The sequence below is a fragment of the Biomphalaria glabrata genome, chromosome 1, assembly GCF_947242115.1.
Source record: "Biomphalaria glabrata chromosome 1, xgBioGlab47.1, whole genome shotgun sequence".
In the NCBI taxonomy this organism is placed as follows: Eukaryota; Metazoa; Mollusca; class Gastropoda; family Planorbidae; genus Biomphalaria; species Biomphalaria glabrata.
The window spans coordinates 31,376,988-31,404,908 of NC_074711.1; the positions used below are offsets into that span (position 1 = coordinate 31,376,988).

The window sequence follows — 27,921 nt, forward strand, 5'->3', positions numbered from 1 at the left end:
AACCACTCTTTAGATTCAACTCAGTTAATTTCATATGTCAATAAAGTTTTCAATGATAATTTCACTTTTAAAATGTATTTTAAAAAATAACGTTCACCGGCTGCTAGTTTTAGTCTGAACAATAAAATGTTAGGCACCGACCTCCTCCTCCTCCTCATGGTCATCGTCATCATCCTCCGTTGTTGAAAACAAAATGATACAAAGATTAAGGTAGCACCACTAGCGTGAATGTCTTTATTAATCTTAAGTCATGTGGACAAAGTAAATTAAAAACCAGCAAAAAAAAAAAAATCTATAAAAATAAAGCTGATCAATCACTCCACTATCTCTCAATATTGCAATTTTTATCTCCCCTTTTCTAAATAGCAATGCAAAAAGTAAAGTTACCCTTTCGGACCTTGCGATCTATATAAATAGAACAAAATGAATGAATTACCACGAATTGATGAACTAATTGGTTAATTTTTTAAAATTGTTTCTTGTATTGCCGTCAACAATGAATGTGTGCCACATTTCAACTTGAGGCGAGAATTGGAAGTGGGAGAAGGAAAAATAGTAGAAAAAAATTGCGCCAGACAGACGGAGTGAGATAACATAAGCTTTGTAACTCATACTATATGACAATCTTTTACAATTTTACATAAGATTATAAGACATTGAATGTAAAATATGATGGTCTAATCCCATCCATCTAAAGTAAAAAAAAAATAATTCTTGATTAAATTTTAAACATGAAATTCATATAAACAATAAATAAAATAAAATAGTATTGCAATGAATCACAAAGTAATGAAAATAACATACTTAAAAACATAATGTTCTTTAAAGCTTTAGTTTGTTTATAAGGCATCGGTTAGGGTAAAAAGAAATGAGTTAACCTTTAATGGCATGGGTTAGGGTTTGAAGGCAGTGCCGATGATAATGCGATATAATTTTAATAACTTTAATAGTTTCGTTTACTTTCACTTTCGAACTCATGCATACCAGCAGTATGTTAATCACAGCTTTACAAAACTTTGATCATTCAAAAAAAGATAAACACTAGATCAGATGATTAGACCATCGTTAAGACATACGCTTAACATTTGCAGATTTACATAGGAGTCTGGGAGACGACAAAGGGAAATTACTCTATTTCACTTTCCAGTTCTATCTCATAAAGCAGCTCCATTGACAGACATGTATCATTAAACATGAACATGAAGTTATTTCTTGGGATGGGGTAGATCAGAATGGAGAGATGGGCTTAAGCAGTCCAGGGACCTCCATGGGCTGTAGCGCCACTGGGATGGGTGGACGATGGAAGTCAGCTTAGGAGCATTAACAACTTAGATGCATGGCATTTATATCCCCCAGAACAACAGAAAACTCAGTCCCACAGGAAGTATCCCATCAAACAAATTTGACCATTTTTATTTTCAAACGTAATAAAAAATGATGTTGTAAATTTTAAGACTTTATAAAAATGCTTTGTAAACGAACCAAAGAAATATTTTAATGAGGTGTTGAGTAGGAAACATAAATAAATTAGTATTGAATTAATCACGTCCCAGCCAAATAAAAAAAAATTTGACGTTTGAAATTAAAAGTTAATAAATAAATTTACATCAGATTGAAGCAATCTTTTATACTCACACATTTTCAAAAAGTGTATAAGAGTTAAACACAACAACAATTCATGCCTCCAAATGACTTTCAGTTACTGAGCAACACTTGTATCATTAACACAGTCATTCAGTTGAGCTACATACAGTGACAAGTTCAGAATGTCTGAAGCGAAGATAATAGGTCGATGCAGGGCCACTTCTTTTCTAGCCTCTGGCCTAAATCTTCAAATAGTTTTAATAGTCTGTAACTAATGACTTATAGTGTCAAACGTCTACAGATGTAGTTGAAAGTCTTAGAGTGGTCCTTATAGCAGTGCTTGTAGCAGAGAGTCTCGGTGTACTGTTGACTGATCGTAACGCTTTCATGCCAAAGACTTTCTGGGGATTCGGTCTCCTGCAAACACAAAGTTTTAAAATAGAACATCAAAATAACAAAATAAAGAGCTTTTCCTTAAGCTTTCTGATGTATGTTTAGTTCGCTGTCACTGTCTAAGCCCATTAAAGGCAACAAGAAAAACAAATGCGGTAAAATGAAAATAAATAAATATATAAAGAATTAAAATGATGTTTCTAAAGCCTCTTCCTAGCGAAGTTCAGTAAACAGCTTATAATGATAGATTATCTTTATTAAACTAAGTTTTATAAGTGTAACGTAATAGTCTACAAAAAAGTCGATGTTTCAAAGAGAACTACAGTATGGGCATACGGTGGCAAAACCGCACTAGAAACAGCAAACGCCGGTATTGACAGAATAGAGGGACTTCTTATGGTCCGACAGTTACGCTGGGCAGGACAAGTATCCCGTTTGGGAGACGAACGTATGCCAAAGGCAGTCTTTTTTTGATAAGCCAAAAGGTGGTCGTCGTAACAGAGGCGCCCCACGAAAACGCTTAAAAGACCAGCTTAGGCGACAACTTTCCTTAGATGACATAGAAAGAGAGCACCTGGTTGCATGCGGCCTCAGAACGAGACAGCTGAAGGTCACTCACGAAGGACGCGGGATACACATTTGAGACCAAAAGAAAATCCGCTGCCGAGGACAAACGCAGACGGCGAAAAAAAATCTAAAGCGACCACCTGCGGACAATGATTATGCTTGCCCTGGATGTGGCAAAATATGTAGGTCACAGCTGGGGCTGCGCAGCCACGGGAAATACTGCATTCCTCACTAATCTTCGGACTCGAAGAAACGCCTTAATACAATTAAATGTGTTATAAGGACATCAAACGAAAGCGTTTTCAAGAGGCAGCTAAACGACTCGAAGCAATTGTTTTCAAAATATAAAAAAGCAAAATGTGTGAAAATGTTGGGTGTAAATAATAATTCTCTTTTAATAAGGAGTTTTTAAAGTCGTGTCTGACAAAATAAGACAAATATGTTTAAAATATTCACGTCGAATTGAGAATAAGCTCGGGCGTTGCTGCTACGTCTTGTGTGTATCAGTATCGAGCGGTGGGGTTGGGGCAGAAGTCAGGGATGATTCATTAAGGCATAGGAACCTAGTTTAGATATGAACTCAGTTGTAAATTCGCTTGTCCATATTTTCAATATCCTAAAGAAATTTACCTTGAAATTTGAAGAACTAAATCCATTTTGGCAATCTTTCTAACCTAAGTGCAAAGCAAATGTCTAGCTGGTTAGATCTTCGTGTAAAATTCTTAAAGTTCTTGTGTCGTTGCCAGGTTTTTTTCTGTGTTGAAATTTTATTGTATTCTTTTTACCTTTCTCTTGCAAAAATAACAAGTGTCATTTCGATGACATTTGATTGTTTTAGACTCAGGACTACGTTTAGTAAAATGCATGGGAGGATTGAGGTGTTTTTTGTTTTTTTTTAAACTGTCGGAACTTGGATGAGGCGTAAAGAGGTAAAAAGGTCCCAGAGGGTCGACATTGTATAAAGTGTGGGGGAGAGGGGGGAATATTTGTCCATTTTTATGACATCACTTCCCTATGACCTCTTTCTCAAACTTCAAAATGCACGCAGAAGGCTAGAGCCGGATCTTACAATCAAAATGTAAACATAAAGCATAAAAGTGTGCTGAAAATTTATCATGAAAAATCCTGAATGTATTTTGAAATGTAGCTAAAGAGGCAGAGAGAGAGAGAGAGAGACAGAGAGAGAGAGAGAGAGTTAGAGAGAGAGAGAGAGAGAGAGAGAGATAGTGAGAGAGAGAGAACATGAATATACGAGATGACTACTAAACCAACTGAGCAAGAAGGACGTATATTATTTGTTCCGTCTTATTTTTACTGGCTTGTTTCTTTCGTCAACTCCTTCCAAGTCAATTTCCTTTGGACTATCAAACCACTTTTTTGTTTCTTTATTTTATACATTATCTTATAGATTACAGGCGTTATTAAAAAATAGAGGAAAGTATACTACGCATTTCACGTGTCAATCTAGTTATGCATGTTAGTCAATGAGTGTGATTGTGACTACAATAAGCTAATTAACATTTGTACACACAAATAAGTTACAGTTAACTAATCAATGAGATACGCGACATTAAATTTCAATGGAAACTATTGTAGGAGATTATAAACATGTACTACATGATAAATGGACATTGGAGTAGGAACAGAAGAGAAACAATAGACAGCGCCTTAATGAGCAACCAAAGTAATAAATATATATATATATATATAAGTATATGTATGATGAGTAACACAATTCACGTGCAGTACTGGACATTACGTCTCTAGTTATTTCAAACAAATGTCGAGATTATTGATGATTAATAGAGTGCTAGGTGAAATAACTCTGTTGCGGGACGTGGCTGGCCGAAAGACCTGACAATCCATATGGAGTCAATTAGATTTCAAGTTAATTTTTTTTAAGGTTAGGAGGGGCGAGGCTAAATTCATTTCATTCAATTAAATCTTATTTAGGAAACATGTTGAGAACAAAACAGCCCGTCAGCTACGTCCCTCTAGAATTTGTATATATGTGACGTTTATAAGCAGAGATAGAGAGAGAGAGAGAGAGAAAGTGAGACAAAGAGAGACAAAGACAAAGAGAGAGAAAGAGACAGAGAAAGTCAAGAGGGGTGAGTACCTCCAGTACATAACGTGCAAGTGAAAGCGTGGGAGCGAGATATTAAAGTGAAGGGAACATGTGCAGGGAGGAGGCAGCAGCTACTTGTCGTGCGAGATGTGCTGGTTGCGCCAACCTTCTTCTGTGGATCACGGTCACGGCGATGCCGACCACCACCAGGGCCGGAATGCCCAGTACCAGAGCTATAATTACAGGCCACAGTGCATCGTCGTCTTTGCTGGTCTCGTCCGTGCTACTCGCCGTGGTTGGCCTCTTCACGGGGTTCGGGTTACCGGGAAACGATGGTAGTGTCAATAGAAAAGTGAAGTTGACTGCGTTGGATGTTGTGGAAGATGGCGTCATGTTTGCAGTCGTGGAAGCAGGTTTAGTTGTCGATGTTGCTATGGTCACAGCAGGCGTCAGGGTTGAAGACACTGTCGTCATGATCCTGGATGACGAGAATGTTGTGTTTAGTGTGGTTATTGTAGAAGCCGACGTTTTGGTGGTTGCTGATGAAGCTGTGGCTGTTGTGGCGGCTGAGGAAGAAGTGGTTGCTTCGGCTATTGGAGGAGCATGGGTTGTTGTGGCTGTCGAAGTAGTAGTAGTTGCAGTCGAAGTAAAAGTGTTTGCTGAGGTTATTGGAGGAGTATTACTTTCTTTAGTTGTCTGGGGAGCGGTGGTTGCGATAGTTGTCGAAGTAGATATTGTGGCAGTTGATGGAGTAGTTCCTGTGGTCGTTTGGGGATTATCAGTTTCTGTGGTTGACGGAGGTGCGCTAGTAGACGTGGATTGTGGAGAGGTCAAGGTTGTTGTGGTGGCAGAAGTGGGTGTTGAAGAAGCTTGACTAGATGCTTGACTTTCAGTCGTTGAATCGGATGTATAAGTTGAAGATGACACATAACCTTGTGTACTCTGAAACGTGTCCGACTCAGATGAACGTACATCTGTAGCTACAGGTGATGTAGACACAGGAGTTGTAGCCACTGGAGATGTAGCATTTGCCAGAGAGCTGGAAGCATATGTAAGTATAGACGTGGATACACTTATTTCTGGCACTGCAGTAGACAATGAGCTGGCATTGTCATGAATCTCACGACCTCCAGGTGAAGTCACATCATTTGACTGAGACGACACCTCGTCACTGGTCAGTGATGGTGAGGGTGAAATAATAGTATATTCCCCAGGGACCAGTTCACGATCATTAACGCTTTCAACGTCAGATGGAACTAAAAACAAAGGAAAACTGCCGCTCACATTGACTGTCTCTCTTTGTGGCTTGTTAGTGATGCCTTCATCCAGCGATGATGGAAGCAAAATATTTGCCAGCTTCCCAGCAATAAATACATTCTCCTTAGTATCACTAGCAGGGGGATAGTTTTCATTAACTGATACATTGTTTAAAACCTGATTTATCAAACTACCAGAAGTCACACTTTGAACTGTATTTTTGGATGTTCCTGAAAGTTCAGAATTATCGTAAGTTGCTGGTGTTTTTTCATTATTTGATTCCACTTTTCTGGTAACTTGCGAGAAATCCACGACCTCCTGTGCCACAACAGTTTGTTTTGCCCCCGGGTCCAAAGCCTCGGTGCTATAGTCCCCATAGTCTGAAATATTTTCACCGGATGGATACACATTTTGATAATAATCCATTTTTCTCTCAAATTCCACTTTTTTGTTCTCCAGCCACTCCAGTTTCTCCAACTCTGGACTCCCGTTTCGTTTGTCAGCCACTTTATTGAGATAGTCGCGCGCCTGTTGAGAGCTTGGAGGTCTCACTAATTTATTAGCTCTGTAGTCTAGACCATTGGGTCTTGGAGCTAGTGTACTAGGTCTGGAAAATATAGAGGTAGGGAAATTTCCAAGAGTTGAAAAAGAGGATCGATGTGTGTTCAGCTTAATCCCTCCCCTGACTCTGCTAGATGATGGCTTTGTGAAGACGCCATCTTTCAGACTTTGTTCTTCCGGTGGCAAATTGTTTGAACGTGAATACTCTGGTAAGGGTTGATCAACGTTGTCGGTTAGCTTGAGAATGGTTTCGTTAACGGGTAATGTTTTGCTTGTAGTTATCTTGTTGTTTGGCCTAATGACATCATTTTGCTTTTCAAGTCTTGATTCTAAACACACGTTCTCAACAGTTAACACAAATCTGAAAGAAAAAGAAAAACAGTATTCAAGATTTAAGATATAAGAAGAAAGGCTAAGATTAAATTGTGAAAAGATGGACTGATGTCTTAGTTTTAAGGATTAACCGATGTTATCAGGTCTAAAAGATTAGCTGATTAAAATTTTAACTGATGTTGTCAAGTCCAAAACATTGACTGATGCTGTCTAGCCCAAAACATTGACTGATGATGTCTAGTCCAAAACATTGACTGATGATGTCTAGTCCAAAACATTGACTGATGATGTCTAGTCCAAAACATTGACTGATGTTGCCGAAGTTTAAAAGATAGCTGCCGTTCTAAATCTAAAACTAAGTTTGGAAATAGTCACTAATCATAAGAGCTAAATGACAACTTTTTTTGATTATTTGAAAATCAATTGTTAAAACAAAATGGGTAAAAAATGAAACATATGTATAATATTGCAAAACTCCAAAGAGACCCGAGTTTGGGATTTTTAGGACGCCCTTGAGTCCACCCAAACTCTAATGAGTACCTGACATTAGTTGGGGAAAGTAAAAACTGTTTGTCATTGTACTGACCACCAGACATCCTCGTTAAATGTAGAAACAGATTACCTTTACTTCCTCTTCTCCATTGATCACAAGGTCTGGGGGGGGGGGTGCTTTACTTTTGAACAAAAGACAAATATTTGAGTGGTTCAACGAAATGAAAGGTTATTGTAATCACAAATAATTTTGTCTAACTTTAAATTTAGGTCTCAGTGTACAAGGGCATTTTCCAATGAAAATAACTTACAAAAATTGTTACTCAAAGGCAGATTTGATATGGTGTTATAGGCCATTTATAGGCCAGTTTTGTCACACAAACCAGTTCAATTATTTGAACGAATACAATCATGGCGGTGGATCCAATTTGAAGTGAACTAGAAGAAAATAAGACTGAGTTATTACCTAGTGTTGTGGTGGCCCCATACAGATATCCTATAGTGATGGACTTCATCAGATGTCAGAATGACCACTCTTGCAGCGTCCAACGTTTGGTCAAGTTTCATGAGATACAGTGTCACTGAATCAGACCTCAGAGCACGGTTCTAGAATTATAATAACAATAATAAAATAGCCAGATAAACTGCTTATATATATATATATATATATATTTGTAAAAACAAAAAATAGGCGCCGGTACTCAGTAGTTGATTGCCTAACTTTTAATTACTAAAAATTAATAATATACGTTAAAATATGGTGCATAACGTCACAAAAAAGCCCTGTACATATATATATATAGAGAGACAGACAGACAGATAGAGAGATACAGTGACAGATAGACAGAGACAGAGAGATAGAGTCAGAAAGAGAGAGAGAGAGAGAGAGAACTAAAGCGCCTGACACTAGAACATGAGTGCCAGGAAGTAGGCAATATGTGGCACAAAAATATAAAAAGATGAGTTCTGATGCTTTGCACACAGTTACAATTTTCAGGTCTGATATTTGTTCACAAAAGTCGCTGATTCATTGCTGATATCACGTGACAATTTAATGTCTATTTATAAAGCTGCATTGATAAGGCGAAACTCTGATTTGTAACTTACCATTATTGCTTCGCCAATATTAAGGTCAAAACTGTTACAAAAACCTTGCACGCGTTCTGTCCTAAAGTTTAAAGGAAAGAAAACAAATCTCATAATAAACAAAAGAGAACAAAAAAAAAATAATTTCACAAGCATAATATGGACTTTCTTTTTGTAAAGCGAAATTAATGAAAATAAATTTCGTGAACCTGTGCCCTACTTTTAAGTGGTGGTTTAATTATACAAGTCATTAAGAACCTTTGTCCTACATCTAAGTGGTGGTTTAATTATACAAGTCATTAAGAACCTTTGTCCTACATCTAAGTGGTGGTTTAATTATACAAGTCATTAAGAACCTTTGTCCTACATTTAAGTGGTGGTTTAATTATACAAGTCCTTAAGCCTTAAAGTGCTCAGCTGTTTTACAGTGAGTGCATACAAAATGGAATTACAACTTTGATGTTTAGAGGCTCATCTATCACACGCGTTTTAAGGGTTAAGAACTTTTGTACTACGTGTAAGTGGTTGTTTAATTATAGGCCTACAATTTATTATCAAACAATATTCTTAAGATTTGATGGGATTCAGAAATTTAAAGATTTCAATTTTACCAATAGAAGTTCCACAGAAGAATACGTGAATAATACAATAAAATAAACTATTAATGATCTAAAGATTCTAATGCGTTAGTAAGTGTAACAAGATGGTGGCACTAATAGTTCAGTCAATAGAAATAAAAAGGGTAAGTTATGTTCGCCTTTCAGACCTTGCGATCTATAGGGCAGATAATGTTAAGGTCATCTGTTTCTTTTGGCCAACGGGTAACGAGCAGAATGTCATGTGACAACGACCAACCGCTCTTCCTTTTCCCTAACTAATGTCAGATGCCCAAAAAAATTGGGTGAAATCCGAGGTGCCATTAAAAATCAGAAATCAGAAACAGTTTTCGTAAAGAGAATTAAAATTTACCATTGCCATCCTTTTTTTGTGTGTGATAAGCTTTGAAAACGATGTCTTAAATACTATTGTTTAAACAAATATATGAAAAGGATTTATAAACTCATACGAAAAAAAAAAAGATGAATGATTTTTTTTTGCAAGAAAAAAGAAACAAAAAGAATTCTTTCAGTGATTATCTGATTTAGTCTAACTGTACACACTGTAGCCATGAACATGGGACAAAGTTATTGTGTGGGTGATTGTATTTTTGTTTCGTAAATGATCTTTGTATGTTGAGTTTTTGAACGATTGTTTTCTTCTAACGTGACCATGCAATGTTTACTTTGTAAATACCTATTACCTTTCTTACTGTCTACTCTAGAACAGAGGTATGGTTGATTTGTTGCACAAAGAAGTGAGAGGAGACAAATAAACAGACTAAACATTGACACTAAGAGACAATGGCACAATTCTCCTGTGTAGAGAGAATATAATGAGAATCTTAAAATAGATCAAGCTAACTTTCTCAAGAAAGAAACAAAATGTTTTCAACGAGACACACTTTTAGTTGAACTTTCTAATTTGTGACTCTCACTGTGTTCATGATACTTTGTTGGTTTAAAATACATGCGGGTCAGTGATAGGATATCGATAGAAGTTGGCATAATTGGGAATTTTTTTAGCTGACGTGAAGGTAGATTAAAACCATTAAGCATTAGTTAGGGAACAGAATTAACGGGTGACTCTTCTTTGTTACTGCTTAGAGAACGATAGTGTTTCTTTTTCAACACCGTGAAAATAGCGACATTGGACTGTGTCCCTTTTGTGGACTATTTTTAATATCTCAAGTTGACAAGCAAGCAGTGCTACTTCATTTGGTTTTTTCGTTGATATTGAGAGAGTTGTATTTCCATAGTAATGAGATGCAGCACAATGAGAGCTCGCAGAGAGACTTAGAATTACGTTGTCAACATCATCGGCATCAGCAAAGAACCGGGTTAATAAATAATAAGATACAAGGCTCCTCTTCCTAAAAATACAACTTTCATTGGCTATTAGAAAGTGTAAACGTTAAATAGAAGCACATAGCTACCGACAGACTGCCAGTTACATCCACGCTTTTCACGCGTTTGACCCAACACTCCACAACAAAGGGACGTAACGACTATATTTACCAAACTGACTGTTCACACGAGATGACAAGAGTGACGTTGCCTGCGTCTCGACACAACGAGTGCACCATGAGTGGAGACACTTCCATCCGCACTGACCTCAGCACAGGATCGCACTCCTTCTCCTCCTGCAATAGAAGAGAGCAAGGCACACTTGACTACAGAGACAATGTTCCAGTGAAAACGTTTAATTCTGTAGCTATTAGTGCGCGGTGTTTTAAAGGGAATTCACAAATTAAAAGGAAACAGAAGTTGTAAAATAATTATTATTCATGCAGTGGCGTACATAGGGTTGGGGAGGGGGTGGGGAGAATTTGAAAATCCCTCCGGCCCCCATTTGAGGAGAACCCCCAAATGAGTGTTTTTTACATTAAATATTAAATATTACAAAAAAAGAAGGGGCCCCCATAGAGGTCAACCACAGCCCGGGCCCCCATAGAGGTCAACCACAGCCCGGGTCCCCAAATGATGGAACATTCCTAGCTACGCCTCTGTATTCATGTAAAAGTAGAAAAGTTGAAGAAACTTTGGGATTTAGACAAGCTTTGTGCAATGCAGTTATTTCCCTTCAATAACTCTTACCAACTTTGAGACGAGAAACAGTAACCAGTGCACATCCGTCCTCCCCCATCAAGCAAAGAGTTTATGTAATCCGTAGCATGCAGATTATTAGACATTGCTGAATTATTCTAATCAAATTGAAATTTATCTACTTTGTGTAAAACATGAATTATTTATCTAAATCTAGTGGCTAGAGATAAATGTAATATAAGACATAGGGGATAGGGTCATGATTAGAACATCAATACATGTAAATAACTGCTATGGCTATGTTTCTAATAGATGACAAATAAAATGTATCGCCTAGATTGAACATTAGTTTAATGAATCACCAATGCCAATACAAAGGAATGTTATCAGTTTTAAAAAGTATTTCCCAATGTTAACTTTGAGGAGCAGCATCAGTCAGCATTGCCCATCCTTGAATGACTCAGGGACCATATCAAGCTCTGACTCCTGTGTCAAGGGATGCATGACCTCAAATAACCTCGAGACAACTTTTTGAGATCCCCTGCGGCTTCACTTTGGGCCAAAGTTTCAAGATTGCGGATAGTACCACGTAAAGGGGGGGGGGGCAGACATGAGCTTGAGGCTTGGTATCACTGGTATATGATATATCTATAACAATTGTCCTAATCAGTAGATTAGCGTTCTCTTCGAAACATTTTGTTTTCTGACCGGAAGTGCACAAGCCAAATTGTACTTTGGCCGAAGTCCTAAGTAATACTCTGTTTTGGCATTTTCATCTCTTCAGAAAATAATTAAAATAGATTGAGGCACAATTCAAGCTTATTAAAACAATTTACTTTGACTGATTTGTATTCCTACAGAGTTTTTTTTCCTCTGATAGACCTATGTCACAAAAAAAAAACAATAAAAAAAACTTTATGATCTGTAAGTTCATGTACATGACTAATAATTATTGTCTAGAAATGTAATGGGATCATATATTTCGTCATTTTTTAGGTCACTTTCAGACATCAGTTGGAAAAAAAGTTCTTCGTTTGACGAACAAACAATTGAGACGTAAGAGAAAAAAATAGAAATGAAAGAGAAGGCGTGTGAGGGAAGATAGAGATTTAAAGAGAGAGAGAGAGAGAGAGAGAAAGAAAGAGAGAGAGAGAGAGAGAGAGAGAGAGAGAGAGAGAGAGAAGAAAGCAAAAAATAAGGAACGAGAAAAAATAAGTGTAAAACAGAAACAGAGAAAACAGTTTAAAAAAATGAAAGAAATAAAGAAAGAAAAAAAAGAAAGAAGAAAAAAAAATCAAGAGAAAGAAATAGTATAAGGCAATAGTAAATTATGAAAGGAATTTTAACAGATCTGAGCCGGTATTTAGAATAAAAATAGAAGATTAGCCTCGCTATATTGTTTGACTGGTGACAAGGGCGGCCACTCAATTCATCAGCCAGGAAGTGGTCAGCGACCTTTGATCAAGCAGCAGCGAAGTCTTTTTATAGAAACGATCTAACATCGTCCAAAACTGCAACAGCAACAAGCCAGCAACTGTCGGTCACTGTCACATTTTGCTAGTTGTTGAAAAAATCACCAAGAAAAAAAAACACTTGGTCTGCATGGCGTCCCATCCCCCACTGAAAAATAGTGGTTAGTAGGGCTCTCCCCCCCCCCCCCCGCCCTAAGATTCAACTAAAGCCATTGTTCGAGTCTTTGGAGCACAGTGTTCCGGCCAAAAGAATTCATGCTATTGCACAGATTTTGCCCTGCATTTCGCACGTCTTTAGGAAACGCCTATGTGATCTGTCTCCCATCCTTCCCCCCACTTCAAGAACAAACAGGGTCTGTCACAAGCAGTTCAGGTTCGTACCACGTTGTCCGACGTGTTGAGAAGAATGGTCCGTATCGTTCGTATCGTCCAACTGTTAATCTTTGCTCTCTCATCCTTTTCACCTTTCCACCAAAGAAAACATTTTCTTCCACCAAATACTAAAAACAGAATAGATTTAAGAGTTCAGGATTTAGAGCAAGTCCTATACAAGTTAAAACAAGAACAATAACCCAACTACTTTGACTTCATATCAACACTACTGGTAGGCCATTTGTAGACCTTGTACGCATTGACTGAGATAACGAACAAGCAAAGAAATTATTTGATGCTAATAATATGTTCTTTCTATTTATTACACCGTCACTATCATTACTAACTAAATAACTTTTAATAATTAACCAATAGTCCACCACGTGAATTAACCTCTCTAAAAAATAATCCAAATGTTCCTCTATATACTCAGAATGAGCGAATTGTTCCTCTATATACTCAGAATGAGCGGAAGTGTTCCTTTATATACTCAGAATGAGCGAAGTGTTCCTCTATATACTCAGAATGAGCGAAGTGTTCCTCTATATACTCAGAATGAGAGAAGTGTTCCTCTATATACTCAGAATGAGCGAGTGTTCCTCTATATACTCAGAGTGAGCGACGTGTTCCTCTATATACTCAGAATGAGCGGAAGTGTTCCTCTTTATATACTCAGAATGAGCGAGGTGTTCCTCTATATACTCAGAATGAGCGAAGTGTTCCTCTATATACTCAGAATGAGCGAAGTGTTCCTTTATATACTCAGAATGAGCGGAAGTGTTCCTCTTTATATACTCAGAATGAGCGAAGTGTTCCGCTATATACTCAGAATGAGCGAAGTGTTCCTCTATATACTGAGAATGAGCGAAGTGTTCCGCTATATACTCAGAATGAGCGAAGTGTTCCTCTATATACTCAGAATGAACGAAGTGTTCCTCTATATACTCAGAATGAGCGGAAGTGTTCCTTTATATACTCAGAATGAGCGAAGTGTTCCTCTATATACTCAGAATGAACGAAGTGTTCCTCTATATACTCAGAATGAGCGAAGTGTTCCTTTATATACTCAGAATGAGCGGAAGTGTTCCTTTATATACTCAGAATGAGCGAAGTGTTCCTTTATATACTCAGAATGAGCGAAGTGTTCCTCTATATACTGAGAATGAGCGAAGTGTTCCGCTATATACTCAGAATGAGCGAAGTGTTCCTCTATATACTCAGAATGAACGAAGTGTTCCTCTATATACTCAGAATGAGCGGAAGTGTTCCTTTATATACTCAGAATGAGCGAAGTGTTCCTTTATATACTCAGAATGAGCGGAAGTGTTCCTTTATATACTCAGAATGAGCGAAGTGTTCCGCTATATACTCAGAATGAGCGAAGTGTTTCTTTATATACTCAGAATGAGCGGAAGTGTTCCTTTATGGAAAAGTCTGCGAATTACTGCTCTATAGTTTCCAATAGGCTTTCATGTGTTTACTCCGTTACAATATCAAGACGCCTTCGTTACAAGTTTGAATTTAGATTAATTCATCATATAAAGTAAATTCTTATTTTTTGGGCTCGAAGAGGCTACCGTCAGCTCTAGTGCTGGACTAGTAACATAAGCTATAGCTTAGACCCTCCAAGCCAAAAAATAGTTCCAGGGATATTTTCAATAATTTAAAGAAAGGGACAAAAGAAAAAAAAAAAGATTTATGTTGATTACTAGGGATCCATTTCTCAGATTGCTTAGGACCTATCAACCCTGAATCCGGCCCTGGTCAGCTCTAAGAGACTTGTAAGCAACATTTGAACCTTTTTTTTTGCATGCTACTCCCTTGTTTTTGTCTAAATCTTTTTTGTTTCTACATCTTTTAAGCATTGCTTTATTTTAGTGGATTGTTTACACAAAAAAATATTGACTTTGCATATTGAAATGTACCCTGGCACGACCAGGAAGCCATCCAATATGGACTAGGGTTAGGGTTATATTAACAATACCAAAATATTTAATTGGAACTATGAAAACCTTTTCAGTATTTTGCAAATAGATCTAATTGCGTGTTTCAGTGTTGCGAGATATAATATCAATGACGGCTGGGTTCATTGTAGCCACTTAATATGCTTAGGTCTTTAATTCATCTTCGGACTCAATTATAAACCATGATCCTAATCTGTGATCCAACTTATAATTCAAAGAAGTGCCCTTAAAAAGAAGCTCACATAGTTTACAAAGGTAATAGAAGAGAAGCAATAGGAGCAAGGTTTAAGCATGTCTTTAAATAAAGTTAAGAGGCAGAATCTTACATAAGGATGTGTACCCTAGCACTAGTTGAGTCTAAGTGAATAGAAGATGTGGTCATGTTACAGTAGCGACATATTTGTACAATCGAACACAGACTAAAGATGTCTGCACTCGGTCCTGGAGTTCACTGTGGACTACAGTCAAATGTAGGGCGAGGAAGACAACATGACTCATATTTTGTAGAATTATAATTATGACAGTATATCCTCCCATTACCACCCGCTCCCCCCTTTCATTAAAACATTCCTTAATAACACATTCATTATTATATGGCACAGTGATGCCTAACCCAAGACCCACTTGCCATATCCGGCCCTAAATGTGGTACTTTCGGCCACTCGAAACCTCGGCCTACAAGAAACTGACATGAATTAAAAAAAAAAAGGGAAGAAAAAGTATGGCATCGGCCCTTTCGCACCATTAGTATTGGTATCAACCGTAAAATTATTGTTATGTCTTATTATTTGATGAGACTCTTTAGCGATACACCAACATAAAAAACGACAAAATCATAGTTTATAAATAATTTAATCTTTATTAACACTATGAACACGACTTTGTTTCTATTCCTCCATTTTGGTTCTTTCCTCTTCATTCAACACGCATTCACAACATTCCACATTTACACGACGATGCGCACGTTACACTCCCCCACCCCTTGTTTCACAAGTTTGATGTACATCGAACGTCCAAAATACAAATCACCAAATATATCGTCAGACTATTCCAATTTAAAAAAAAACAAATCTAAATTCTCTGTAACGTAGAAAACCATAATGTAATACAAAACACAATCATACACAATGACATATTAATACCAATACAATTCTAACGTTAGATAACATTTGTATTCATTAATTGTGACAGTAACCATCACAATAATAACTGTTATTATGAACAATTGAAACAACTTCTGTTAGAATATATCGATATGTAATCATATTTCTATCAATGGTATGCTAAATAAAAATGTTTCAGATTTCGTTAAAACCACTCCCCACTTATAATTCAATTAAAATCCATATCTGCTCACGTGTTATTGTTGTGTACACTCACAATTTGACAATTCTCTGTGGAATATCTACTACACTCCGTGCCAGAATTTTTCTCACAAATATAAACCCAATAAAATAGTTTTGTTCTTAACAGAATATAAGTAGGACTTTAGTTATTATATACTCTAGTATTTTCTATTTCTCCCCAATTTAAGGACAGCGTGATAATATATCTGCCACAACATTTTCTTTCCCTGGTATTGTCCTGACCTCAAAATTTATAGTCCATCAGTTGTAATGCCCACCTAGCAATTCTATTATTACCACATTTATTTAAATTAATGAATGCCAACGGGGCATGATCAGTCCATAATTGGAAATTAGCCCCCATCAGATAAAAACTTAGCTTTGTTATGCACCAAACAATTGCCAGTCCCTCCTTTTCAATAGTTGCATAGTTTAACTCTGCCAGGGTTAGTTTCCTGCTTACATAAAAACAGGGTGTGTAATTCCATTATATTCTTGCATCAAACAACCTCCTATAGCTATGGATGATGCATCTGTTGCCAAAATAAGTTATTTGGTAAAATCGGGCAGTTTTAATATTGGTTCTTCAGAAAAAACACTTTTAATTTTGACGATTGGCCCTTCACATTGTTAAGACTAAATTATATTGTTAGATTTCCCTTTATTTGTAAGATTTGAAAGAGGTCCAATCATTTCTGTAAAATTTTGGAACGAATTTTCTATAAAAATTGCAAAGACTTAAAAGACTTTTAATTTGTTTTTTTGTTTGTTTTTGGTACACTAATATCAATTATTTTTAAAACTATTTCATTTTTTTTTTATCTTGTATCCCAAAAAAGGCATTTTGCTAAGGCCAATTTTTATTTTTGTTGGTTTCAATGTCAGATTGTTTCCCTTGATAATAGCAAATATCTCTCTTAGACTCTGTAAGTGTTCGTTCCAGTCCTCACTGAAGATGCAGATGTCATCTAAATAGCAAATAGTGTCTCTTCTGTCACCCAGTATCTTTGTAATCATCCTGTTGAAAGTGGCTGAGGCATTTACTAAGCCGAAACTCAATCACATCCACTGGTAGATGTCGAACTGTGTCTTAAAAGCACATAGTGGTTTAGCTTCTTTCTTTAAAAGGTACTTGCCAGTATCCTCTAGAAAGGTCCAAGGTTGTGAAAATTTTCGCCTTTTTTAAATTTAGTAAACATTTTCTCCACATGCGGCAATAGGAATGGGTCAAATTCTGTAACTTTATTTAGTTGTCGGTAATCCACACACAGTCTAATGTTGCCACATTTTTTAAAACTAACACAACTGGTGCAGCACATGACGAATTAGATAGTTCTATCACTCCCAATTTAAGTAGCTCATCTATTTCTTTCTGTAACGCTTCTCTGTGATGTAATAGTACAGCATATTGTGGTAGTTTATTTGGGGCTCTGCTCTATGATATTCGTTCTTCCTGGTAGATCTATAAAAATGTTCTTAAAATCTTCCAATAATGTTGAAACGTCCTTAGCTTTGTCTCATGAGATTCCAGTCACTTACGTGGGGGGGCCACTTATTATTTGATGAGACTCTTTAGCGATACACCAACATCAAAAACAACCAATTCTATAGTTTATAAATAATTTAATCTTCATTAACACTGTGAACACTATTTTGTTCTTTCAACACGCATTCGCACCATTCCACATTTACACTACGATGCGCACGTAACAATTATCCGACATTTTGTTTTAGTCAAATGTCCCCCTCACTCCCCCCCCCAAAAAAAAACAAAGAAAAAGTCGACTAAAAGAGAGTGCCCTCTTTGGCTTCTTTGTATGACATAAATTGCAATAGAACCAGTAATTAATTTTGAAATGTAAATTTGTCATAACACATTAGTATCTATAAAAAATTATTTCATTCGTTTTGCTTTAGATTTTCTCATGTTCCTTTAGAAATGTAAATAATTATGAATCCATGAATCAAGTGTTCAATTATCTATGGGACGAGACCCTACATATTTAGCCGTATCTATGAATAGTGAATTATCAATTTCCCTTGCTTGTATCAAACAAAAATAATTAATTACCAGTAATCAATAGATTAATTAGTTAATTTTTAAATTGATTCATGTCTTCTCTATGCTAATAAATAATTGTGCAAAGTTTTAACTTCATCAGAGAAAGGATGTGAGATGAATAACCTGTTTTAGCTCTTTACCAGACAGACAGACAGACAGAGTGAGTTGATAAAAGTTTTGTTACAAAAAGGTCGTTTGGGCCAAGAATTCTTCATAAGCTACAAAAACAAATAATTAACACGGAAAAAGGTTTTGTAGCTTATTTGTATCCTATAGGTTATGACGGTTCTCTGTTCATCACTAATTATTCATAAATCAACCTTCTGTCGTTACAATTTATGAAATTCAATCCAGAAAGTAAAAGAACTCTGTGTGGTATCAGTGACATTTTTTCGGACTTAGTTGACTGAACTATTTTTAGGCTGCCTCTGTTGACTCGTCCAATTGAAAAGTAAACAGCGCAGAGAACTCATGACGAAACATTGCCAGATTGAGTCCACGAGCCGATGGGAGCAATCAAATCAGCACGAAACGGATTTACCTAGAACAGTTTTTTTTTTGTCTCTACAAATAAGGGCGGTCATTTTATCCATGGTATCCAATCTCGTGCCCATCCATGACGTGTTCATAAATACAGCAAGATTCATGCTTGGGAAAATGTTGGATTTATGTTTGAATTGTTTGAACAGGGGCACGACTAGGATGTACTTCTAATGAGTTAGCTCCCCTTTGTTGGAAAGGAAAATTCGTATATTTTTTTCGTTTTTAAAAATTTTAAATAGATCATCATCTCCTGTTTTGAAAAAATTAAAAATAGTTCATTGTCCGCGTATTTTTGTTCCTGGGAATTTTAAGATTTCGCTGAAATAACATCACGTTAGACTAAATGTATTATTTAATTTTTCATCCTCATTTATTGTCACACAAAACACAATTAATTGTACAAGTACCATAAACCACGAACTATAAGACATTAAAAGTTAAGCAATCTATCGAAGGATTGTTTTACAGGGGACATAAGTGAAAGCAGACGACAATATCCGGCCAAAAAGGTAGACTTTTTTTCTTTAGGCTTAAAAAAAGTTAATTCATTATAATAAAATTGGGGGGGGGGGGGGGGGAAACTAGAGCATAATTTAAATAAATTTAGAATTCTCTCAAGCGGAAAGTATTAAATTTATTTATTACTTTTAAAATAATTTTTTTTTTAAATTTCATAACGGATTATGATCTAATTTCATAAAATCTTTTTTTTTCGGCTTTAGTTATTTTAAATTGAAATCAGCCGAGTCGTACAAGGACAGGGGGACTAAAGTAGTCAACGGAAGCTTTGATCAAGTTTCTAGGATACTTTAAGTTTTGATCAAGTTTCTAGGCTACTTTAAGCTTTGATCAAGTTTCTAGGATACTTTAAGCTTTGAATAAGTTTCTATGATTCTTTAAGCTTTGATCAATTTTCTAGGATACTTTAAGCTTTGATCAAGTTTCTAGGATACTTTAAGCTTTGATCAATTTTCTAGGATTCTTTGAGCTTTGATCAAGTTTCTAGGATACTTTAAGCTTTGATCAAGTTTCTAGGATTCTTTAAGCTTTGATCAAGTTTCTAGGATACTTTAAGCTTTGATCAAGTTTCTAGGATACTTTAAGCTTTGATCATTTTCTAGGATACTTTAAGCTTTGATCAAGTTTCTAGGATACTTTAAGCTTTGATCAAGTTTCTAGGATTCTTTAAGCTTTGATCAAGTTTCTAGGATTCTTTAAGCTTTGATCAAGTTTCTAGGATACTTTAAGCTTTGATCAAGTTTCTAGGATACTTTAAGCTTTGATCAAGTTTCTAGGATTCTTTAAGCTTTGATCAAGTTTCTAGGATACTTTAAGCTTTGATCAAGTTTCTAGGATACTTTAAGCTTTGATCAAGTTTCTAGGATACTTTAAGCTTTGATCATTTTCTAGGATACTTTAAGCTTTGATCAAGTTTCTAGGATTCTTTAAGCTTTGATCAAGTTTCTAGGATACTTTAAGCTTTGATCAAGTTTCTAGGATTCTTTGAACTAGTTATTCATTGTGTTTAAAGTAACAAAAGAAAAAAAGGAAACCAGCACAAAAAGCACATGAAATGACACAACTTACATTTCTAAACTCCGCGGGTAGCAACACACCAAGAAACACCAGTGCAGTGGCCCACGAGAACATACTGCCCAGTCTCAAACGCTGTCCAGTGGTCGGTGAGGCTACAAGGAAGACGTCAACCCACACAAACACCACTTCAAGACATGGTCACTCCAGTAGGAACACTGATGGAAATAAGAAATGGTTTTTTTTTTAAAATCACTTTCTGCTTTATGTTCAAACACTTTTGTAAAAATAAATATTCATATTTTTTTCCCATAACTTCGAAAGAATTATATTAAAATAGAAAACCATTATTTACTTTGCATTTTTACTTTTCATTCATAAAAAAAAAAGAGAAAAAAATGGGCTTGTATGGGGTCAAACCCACGACTTTCTCGTTATTAGCACAAAGCTTTATCAACTGTTCTAACCACCCAAGCTACAGAAAGTCAAACATTATTAAATAGATTTAGATTTATAATAAGATCCAAATGAATACAAAAAAAATTGCTCCAATTTTGTACGTGGTCTATCCACATTATGTAAAACGTTAATTTTAATTCATTAAAAAATTAATCAAGGGATATTTTTAAAGGTTGACGGTCATTTCATCCCCGGTCACTTCATCCCCGGTTACTTCATCCCCTGGTCATTTCATCCCATGGTCATTTAATCCCCTGGTCATTTCATCCCGTTATTTTCATCATCTGATCATTTTATCTAACAAATAGTAATTGTAAAAATCATGAAATGAGCAATATTTAATATATTCATTTTTTTATTTAAATGACAAAAAGTGTAATACATTAGATAAGAATAAAATTAAAATTAAATGCCATTATAAACTATAAAAATTTAACATGTATAAATATAGAGGTAATGTAGAAAAAAGTGTTATCCTAATATGGGTGAAGTCAGCCTTTATTAAAAAAAAATAAAACCTTATTTCAAGGCTAAAAATGACGCGCCCAATTTCAAGAAAGAGCGATTGAAAAATAAAATAAAGTAAAACATGGTCGTACTTTCACCACACTTTGACCTATGATGATAAGTTATCAGCGACATAGTCATAATTATTGTAATCGCAGTTCTATATCTCAAATGATTTTCACTACTTCCACCAAACCTAAGCCTTTGATCATTACGTCATGCGCAGGATAATATTATAATATTACATCCCCCACATCCAATAGAAGCGCTATAGCTAAGTACACACCCAGATTTACAATATATTATAAGATTTCTCATCAAGAATGCAAAGTGGAAGAGGAAACACTATAAACGCATTAGTAACATGTCAAAAAATATAAAAAAAAGCATTCTACATAATCATATTTATATAATAGATGAAATGAGGGCTTAAAGTCAAAGCCTTAACATCACAATGAATCAATGATAAAAGAAAAATATTTAATTGGGGATGAAATGACCAGGGGAGGAAGTGACCGGGGGATGAAATGACCAGGGGATGAAATGACCGGGGATGAAGTGTCCGAGAATGAAATGACCGGTCACCTTTTTAAATAACAAAAAAATGTTTTGTCTTGAGCTAAATTTCAGCACTATAGGATAGGATTAAAATTTTGAATTAGTGTGTGTGTATTTTTTTTACTTTTTTTTTGGACTACGATGAAAGTGTAAGAACTAGTAGGAAATTGAAATAAAAAAAATTAAAAAAACAGGTTCAAGTAAAAAGTAGTGAAACTAGTCTTTTAGTTTTAAATAAAATCATTATAATAAAAACATACAACTTGTGCTAGCTTCTGTTACACCTAACAACACATTTCCACACGCAAATATTCGTTTGTGGTAGCCCCTGAAAAGACCTACGGTACTTGAGCTATGAGATTCTTTTATATGTTCAGGTATTATTTGTCAGTGCTGAATATTTCTTGGAGGCCCCAAGCTATTGCTTGTGTTGTTTATAGATAAATTCGACAGTCTCGTCTGGTCTCAAAAAATAGTATGTAAAAACTTTTAGGTAGTAGAGAAATTTAAACACACGCCAAGGTAGAATCTAGGACATATAACTTACAATGAAATTACTTGTCCATGCTTTCTTCCAGTACAGTGATTAGATTTTTTTAAAAGTATTTTCTGATCAAAATATCACTACGCCGTTTTTTTTATATTAATTTTCAGGCTTTTATCAAGATTCCAGTCGCCGATTTTAATTGTTTAAGGTTGTTGATTTCTGTTGTTTTTAAGAGCGGAAAGTTTTAAGATTTCTATATATGAAAACAAAAATTTAGTTATCGGTAACGCAAACTTTCTTCAAAAAAACAACAACTTTGGCTGAAGAGTATGTGACGTTTGTAGGGTGCGGCATTGGGACTAACAATAATGTAGAAGGTTTAAGTAGAGCTATGGTAAAGTTTAGTCACTGGACCATTGGGGCACCCCACAAGAACCTTTGACTATTTTTCTCCATTCCTCTATGTCTTTTGCTTGGATAGAGTCTCTTTCAATGACAGGATCGTCCATTCTTTTTTTTTTTTGTCTTCCCATCGCTTTCTCTGTCTGCCTCTTCTTTTTTCTGGTACTATTCCCTGCAGGAAGGTGTTTGCGAGCCCTGAGGACCTTGTGACATGGCCATGAATTTTAGTTTGCATTTTTCGACAGCAGCTAGCAGGTTATTGTGGGGCTCTATCGTTGCACTAATCCTGTCTCTAATCTCTATTATATAACAGGGAAGAAAACAAATAAGTTTGTACTTTTACAAGTCCAAACTTGGGCAGGCAAACAAGGAGGAACTCCTCACTACTGTAACGAGACGAACATTGAGCTGCTTCGGTCATATTGCTAGAAACAACTTGATTTCAAAATCATCTTTTAAAAAGTAAAAAAGTAATATATTTAAAAAAGCTAGAAAGCGGCCTCCTTTCTTCTTGATTGCTGCTAAGGATTGTGCTAATTGGGAAGAGTGAAGAAATGTTGTTAGGTGAACCGTCAAAGCACATCAGCGACACCAATTAAAGGACAGATGATGATAAAACAATAAGAATAGACAAAATAAGTAAGCTCACTCTCTCTCTCTCTCTTTATATATATGTGTGATGTGTTCGTGCGTGATTGTGTGTGTACATAATTAATCTTTATTACATTCTGACCCTTCATTCGTTCGGAAGACGTTTATTGTACACTAGAATAGGTTCTTCCTGGAATTAGTGGAAAAATTGTAGACTACCCGTCAATGATAGCAAGGGGGTATTGAAAGAGAACAAAATGCATATTCTGAGGTATCTATGGTGCATTTTCCTGCTATTAAAAAGTTTTATTTAAAAAACCGTATGTGCTGATCCTCCCGCGTCGTTCGGCGCATTGGGCGGTAAGCTGCTTCCATAAAAATCTGTCTCTGGCAATGTATGAAGCCTCTTCCCTCTTTCCATGCGGACCTCCATGAAAATGTGGCGCCAAGTTGTACTAGGATGCCCCTGTTTGCGCTTTCCTCGTAATGGCCTCCGTGTCATCGCAACTCTTATTAAGCGTAATTCATTTAGTCGCAGAACATGTCACGCAAACCTCATGCGACGCTCTGTCACAACCTTACTAAGGGGTCGACTCCCAGTTCGGCATAAATTTCATTGATTGAGACCCGATCTCTATAACTGACTCCTAAAATCCGTCTTAGCCATCTTTGTTGAGCCACATTTAGTCTTTTTCAATTTCGGCAGATAACTATTCACTGCACTTTATTAATGAAGCCCAGCCACTGGTAGAAATTTGTAACCTCTGTTGGCTACGCTCTTGGAATTAGGTGACTGTAGTTTGCTTTAGATTTTATATCAAAAAGGGGAAGTTTTATCGTCAAAATCATCTGTTGGGGGTTTTAAACCAAAAATTCTCGGGAGTTTTTTTTTTAACAAATTAAAAAAAACCTTAGCTACGCTCATAGAATTTGGTGAATGTAGTTTGCTTTAGAAAAAAATTGAAGAGAGAGGTTTTCAACCTCCAAACTCTCTGTATGCGGGTATTTAAACTCAAAACCATCAGGAGGGGTTTTAAACTTTTAAAAAGGCCCTCTGGAGGAGGGGGGTTTAAACTCAAAACCCCTCTTGGCTTGGCTACGCTCATAGAATTTTGAGTGTGTAATTTATTATTTTTTTATTGAAGAGGTATTTTTTTTAGCTTCAAATTCCGCTGAAGAGGGGTTTAAACTCAAAACCCTTTGGCTACGCTCATAGAATATTGAGTGTGTATATTGAAGATGTGGTTTTTAGCTCAAAACACAAAACTTTTTTGGGCTACGCTCATAGAATCTGGTGATGTATGGATAGCCTTATATTGAAGAGGGGGTTTTATCGTAAATTTTGGAGGGGGTTTTAAAATCAAAATCTTCATTAGCTATAATCTTGGAATTTGGGGATTGTCGTTTGCATTCTTTTTTTTTTTTGGGGGGGGGGTTGTTTTATAGAAGAGAAGGATTGGACTACAAAACTCCTTGGTAGGAGGGTTTTAAACTCAAAATCCCATTGGCTGCGCCCGTGCCCTCCCCCTCTTTTTTTTTTATTTTAACCGCACTTATTTTTTGGCACTTGAAGAGCAAGCCTTATATATTGTTGATATGTTGTTTGGTTTCGGATAGGTTTCTCATTGATTTTAAAAGGCTGCTTGTACTTATCATAAATAAAACAACTGATTAGGGCTTCACTTTACATCATTTCTAATTACAATGAACCATCACGTTAGTGTGTAAAGTAAAGAGCCAAAGTATTTTTTTTTAGAATTTGTAAATTGAAATAACAATTAACAACAAAAACTTAAATTTTTGGGGGGGATAAAAAAAAATGGTGGAAGGGGTGAAATGGAAGAGGGGAAAAAACGTCTACCGACGGGCCAAAATTGTTTTTTCTAAGTCAACATGAGCTATGAGGTTTGATCAGGTCACACCATCTCCGATACAGAACAGAAGTGATCCTAAAGCAGACGATAGTGTTGACACACTCTTTGTGTGCATCGAAGATTTGGTCCTCAGTGACTGGGCGGAGGGGGGAGGGCGGTGAGCGCAAAATAAAGGTGCGTGTGTGCGAGAGAGAGATAGAGAGAGGGGGGGGTAGTTATTGGAGCTCATGTCAAGCTGGTCTAAATATGACTTCAAAGTTATAGGAAGATGGGAAGGTTCTGATATGTTGGACACAAGTTCGTCTTTACATGTAGCCTATAGGTCGGGATGACTTTATTAAGAACAGAAAATGTCTTAAGGCTTCTGTTACATGGCATGTTTGTAGTGTGGCACAGTCATGAGATAGACTTGGTTCTTACTAAATAGTTTGTACAGATTGGAAAGAAGAGATCGAAGATTGGGCTACCGTACTGTAACCATTTCATTTGAAGAGTAAAGTCGTCGCAGATCTAATTTGTTGTATGGCAGTCTTCTACAGTCTTCTACTATTCTATTTATATTTGCACGTTAGACTGAAACGTTCAATGTTAATGTGCTTTAAAAAATTGGGTTGAAAAAAAAAAGTCTGTTTGACATTTACTTTGCTTTAAAAAAAGTGCACTATCAACAGAAGCTAGTCGTTTTGCAAATAACGTTTTCAACTACTCAATTATTATAGTGATGAGTGATGACTAAACTAAAACATCGATTTTTTGAAGAATATCGTAAGTGTTGGTCATCGTTAAAAAGTGAATTATTAGCTTTAGGGCCTACACACAGAGTCAATACATCGTTAGAAGCCAAAACACCAGTGATGACCACAACCCGACCGTGACGAGGTGCTGTCCATCCCTTCGAAACCTCCGCGCCTTGTAAACAATTATTTTATAGAGAAAGACCGGGGATCAAACCCATGATTTTGACACTTTTAGCTGAGTGATTTAGAACTATAAGGTCTTGATGTAATCTATATTAGATTCATGTAAAAAATATAAGTAAATCTTAAATAATCTTTCAATAAATCTGAAGCAATGTTAAATTTACTCAATTATCGCCTGACTACGCCATGTTTTTTTTAACTTATTGAATACTTCCAATGCTAGGCCTTTAAATCTAGACTTAGAAGACGATGCGCAAACTTTTCCTGAACATTAATGTATTAAACTCTTGAATCAATAAAACCTTATATTCGAAAATGCCAAAACCGATAGTCCTTTCATGACACGATTGCCCTTTCATAACTGATTTATTTCTTTTTTACTTTAAAAAATTATAACGGTCAAACAGAGTTTTTCCTGTGTGGCTAAAGAGGAGGTAATTCTTTCTCAGTGATATACATCAACTGTTAAATTTCTAAGAAAATCGTTATAGCCGTTTTTGAGATCAGCTTTCATGCAGGTTCCTTGTTCCAGGTTTCACGAAATTCTGACCGAATGGTGGTATTGTAACTCCAGGACTGATATAAAACTACTTGCATTGATCAATATTTTATTCCACAAGAATTCACCGATCAATTAATCAAACAGAGAAATATTGAAACACTTGGGGATGCCGAGCTATTGACATTTCTAAATGTGAATGAGTTAAAATTATCCGATTAGCATACATTTGAGGAGAGTTCCTAACTTGTGATACTACAAATCAGCTCTAGGGGCCTCTATTGTTTCAGTTTATCAAGGCCAACGTTTCAACGGAATGGACAGAGAGCTCATCTATAAATAGAAAGTAGACATTTTTTTAAAGTTAGTGACGCAAACACGTTTAAATGTTTCAATTGTATTTTAAAATCAATACAAAAAAAAATATACCGACATCCATACCTAATTTGTACAATTCTTTTATTCAACTCATATCTTCATGGAACCTTCTGGAAAAAAACTTGGACACGAATCTCGAAAACGGCTTTAACGATTTTCCTAGAAATTTGACAGTTGATGTAGTTCGTTTGGAAAAGAATGAATAGCTCGTTGGCCACAGAAGTTAAACCTTATTTTGACCGTTTTAATTTTATAAGTGTAAAGATAAATAAATTTAAATTTGGTTAGAGAACTAGAAAATATCTTGATACATCGTCTTGGTGTATTACTAAAGGTTTTTTTTTTGTTTACACTTGTAACAATCATATCAGATTAATTGTAAATACTTTTTTAAAAAGTTCTCCATCATCTTAGAAAAATGGCATTACTTCCCTACACTCTATAGGAGACATTTCAAAGCTAAAAACTAAGTTCAAGGATTCTATTCAAATGTTTTACAATGTAAACCAACGTAGACTAATTTAAGATTTATTTGTTTCTTTATTAAAAAGACTTTAATATTACGGAAACAGAAAACATTCTTTACAATAATGCTAATGATTTAGATAGTAAGAGCTCGTGAGTAGCTTTAAATCTTACCTTTCGTCATAATCCCATTGTCATATTCTTCCACTGGACTCAAAAGTGGATCAAACAACTTCGCAAATCTACCCAAGCAGATCGTCTGCCAGTGAAATGTTTTCCTCCATGTTCTGACGAAGGCCCACGTCCTACCTGTTTGGATTCTTTCAGTTCCCCAAGTTGCGTTTTGTTGACCCACGGTCTCCCACGGAAAGGAAAAGGGAAAAAAAGAGAGGGGGAAAATCAACTAAAGAACCCCCCCTCCCCCGTCTGTTTGAATACAAGTCCAAATATTGCTACTTAACAGTTAGGATGTTGACTTTGACGCATTCTTTTGATTGAAATCTACA

General features: G+C 36.0%; 1 protein-coding gene across 2 annotated transcripts; it reads right to left on the bottom strand.

Annotated features, from left to right (window-relative positions):
- Positions 1-219: 219 nt before the first annotated feature.
- On the bottom strand, positions 220-27,759 carry LOC106070506 (mucin-5AC-like). 2 transcript variants are annotated; one of them, XM_056032518.1, is made up of 7 exons: positions 27,590-27,759; positions 20,330-20,493; positions 10,456-10,577; positions 8,363-8,423; positions 7,722-7,861; positions 4,779-6,791; positions 220-2,001 (listed from the first exon to the last, which is right to left on the bottom strand). In XM_056032518.1, exons 2-7 carry the CDS (start codon positions 20,390-20,392, stop codon positions 1,872-1,874), a joined length of 2,529 nt encoding a protein of 842 aa, XP_055888493.1. In that variant the 5' UTR covers positions 20,393-20,493; positions 27,590-27,759; the 3' UTR covers positions 220-1,871. The 2 variants fall into 2 exon arrangements, with proteins under 2 accessions (XP_055888493.1, XP_055888484.1); XM_056032509.1 differs by having other exon boundaries at positions 10,456-10,580.
- Positions 27,760-27,921: the final 162 nt, after the last annotated feature.

Coding starts and splice junctions, on each gene's coding strand:
- LOC106070506 (XM_056032509.1), bottom strand. CDS start 20,392: ATGTTCTCGTGGGCCACTGCACTGGTGTTTCTTGGTGTGTTGCTACCC. Junction 8,424..10,455: donor TCGTGTGAACAGTCAGTTTG/GTAAATATAGTC, acceptor TTTAAACTTTAG/GACAGAACGCGTGCAAGGTT. Junction 2,002..4,778: donor ACCGTGATCCACAGAAGAAG/GTTGGCGCAACC, acceptor TTGTGTTTGCAG/GAGACCGAATCCCCAGAAAG.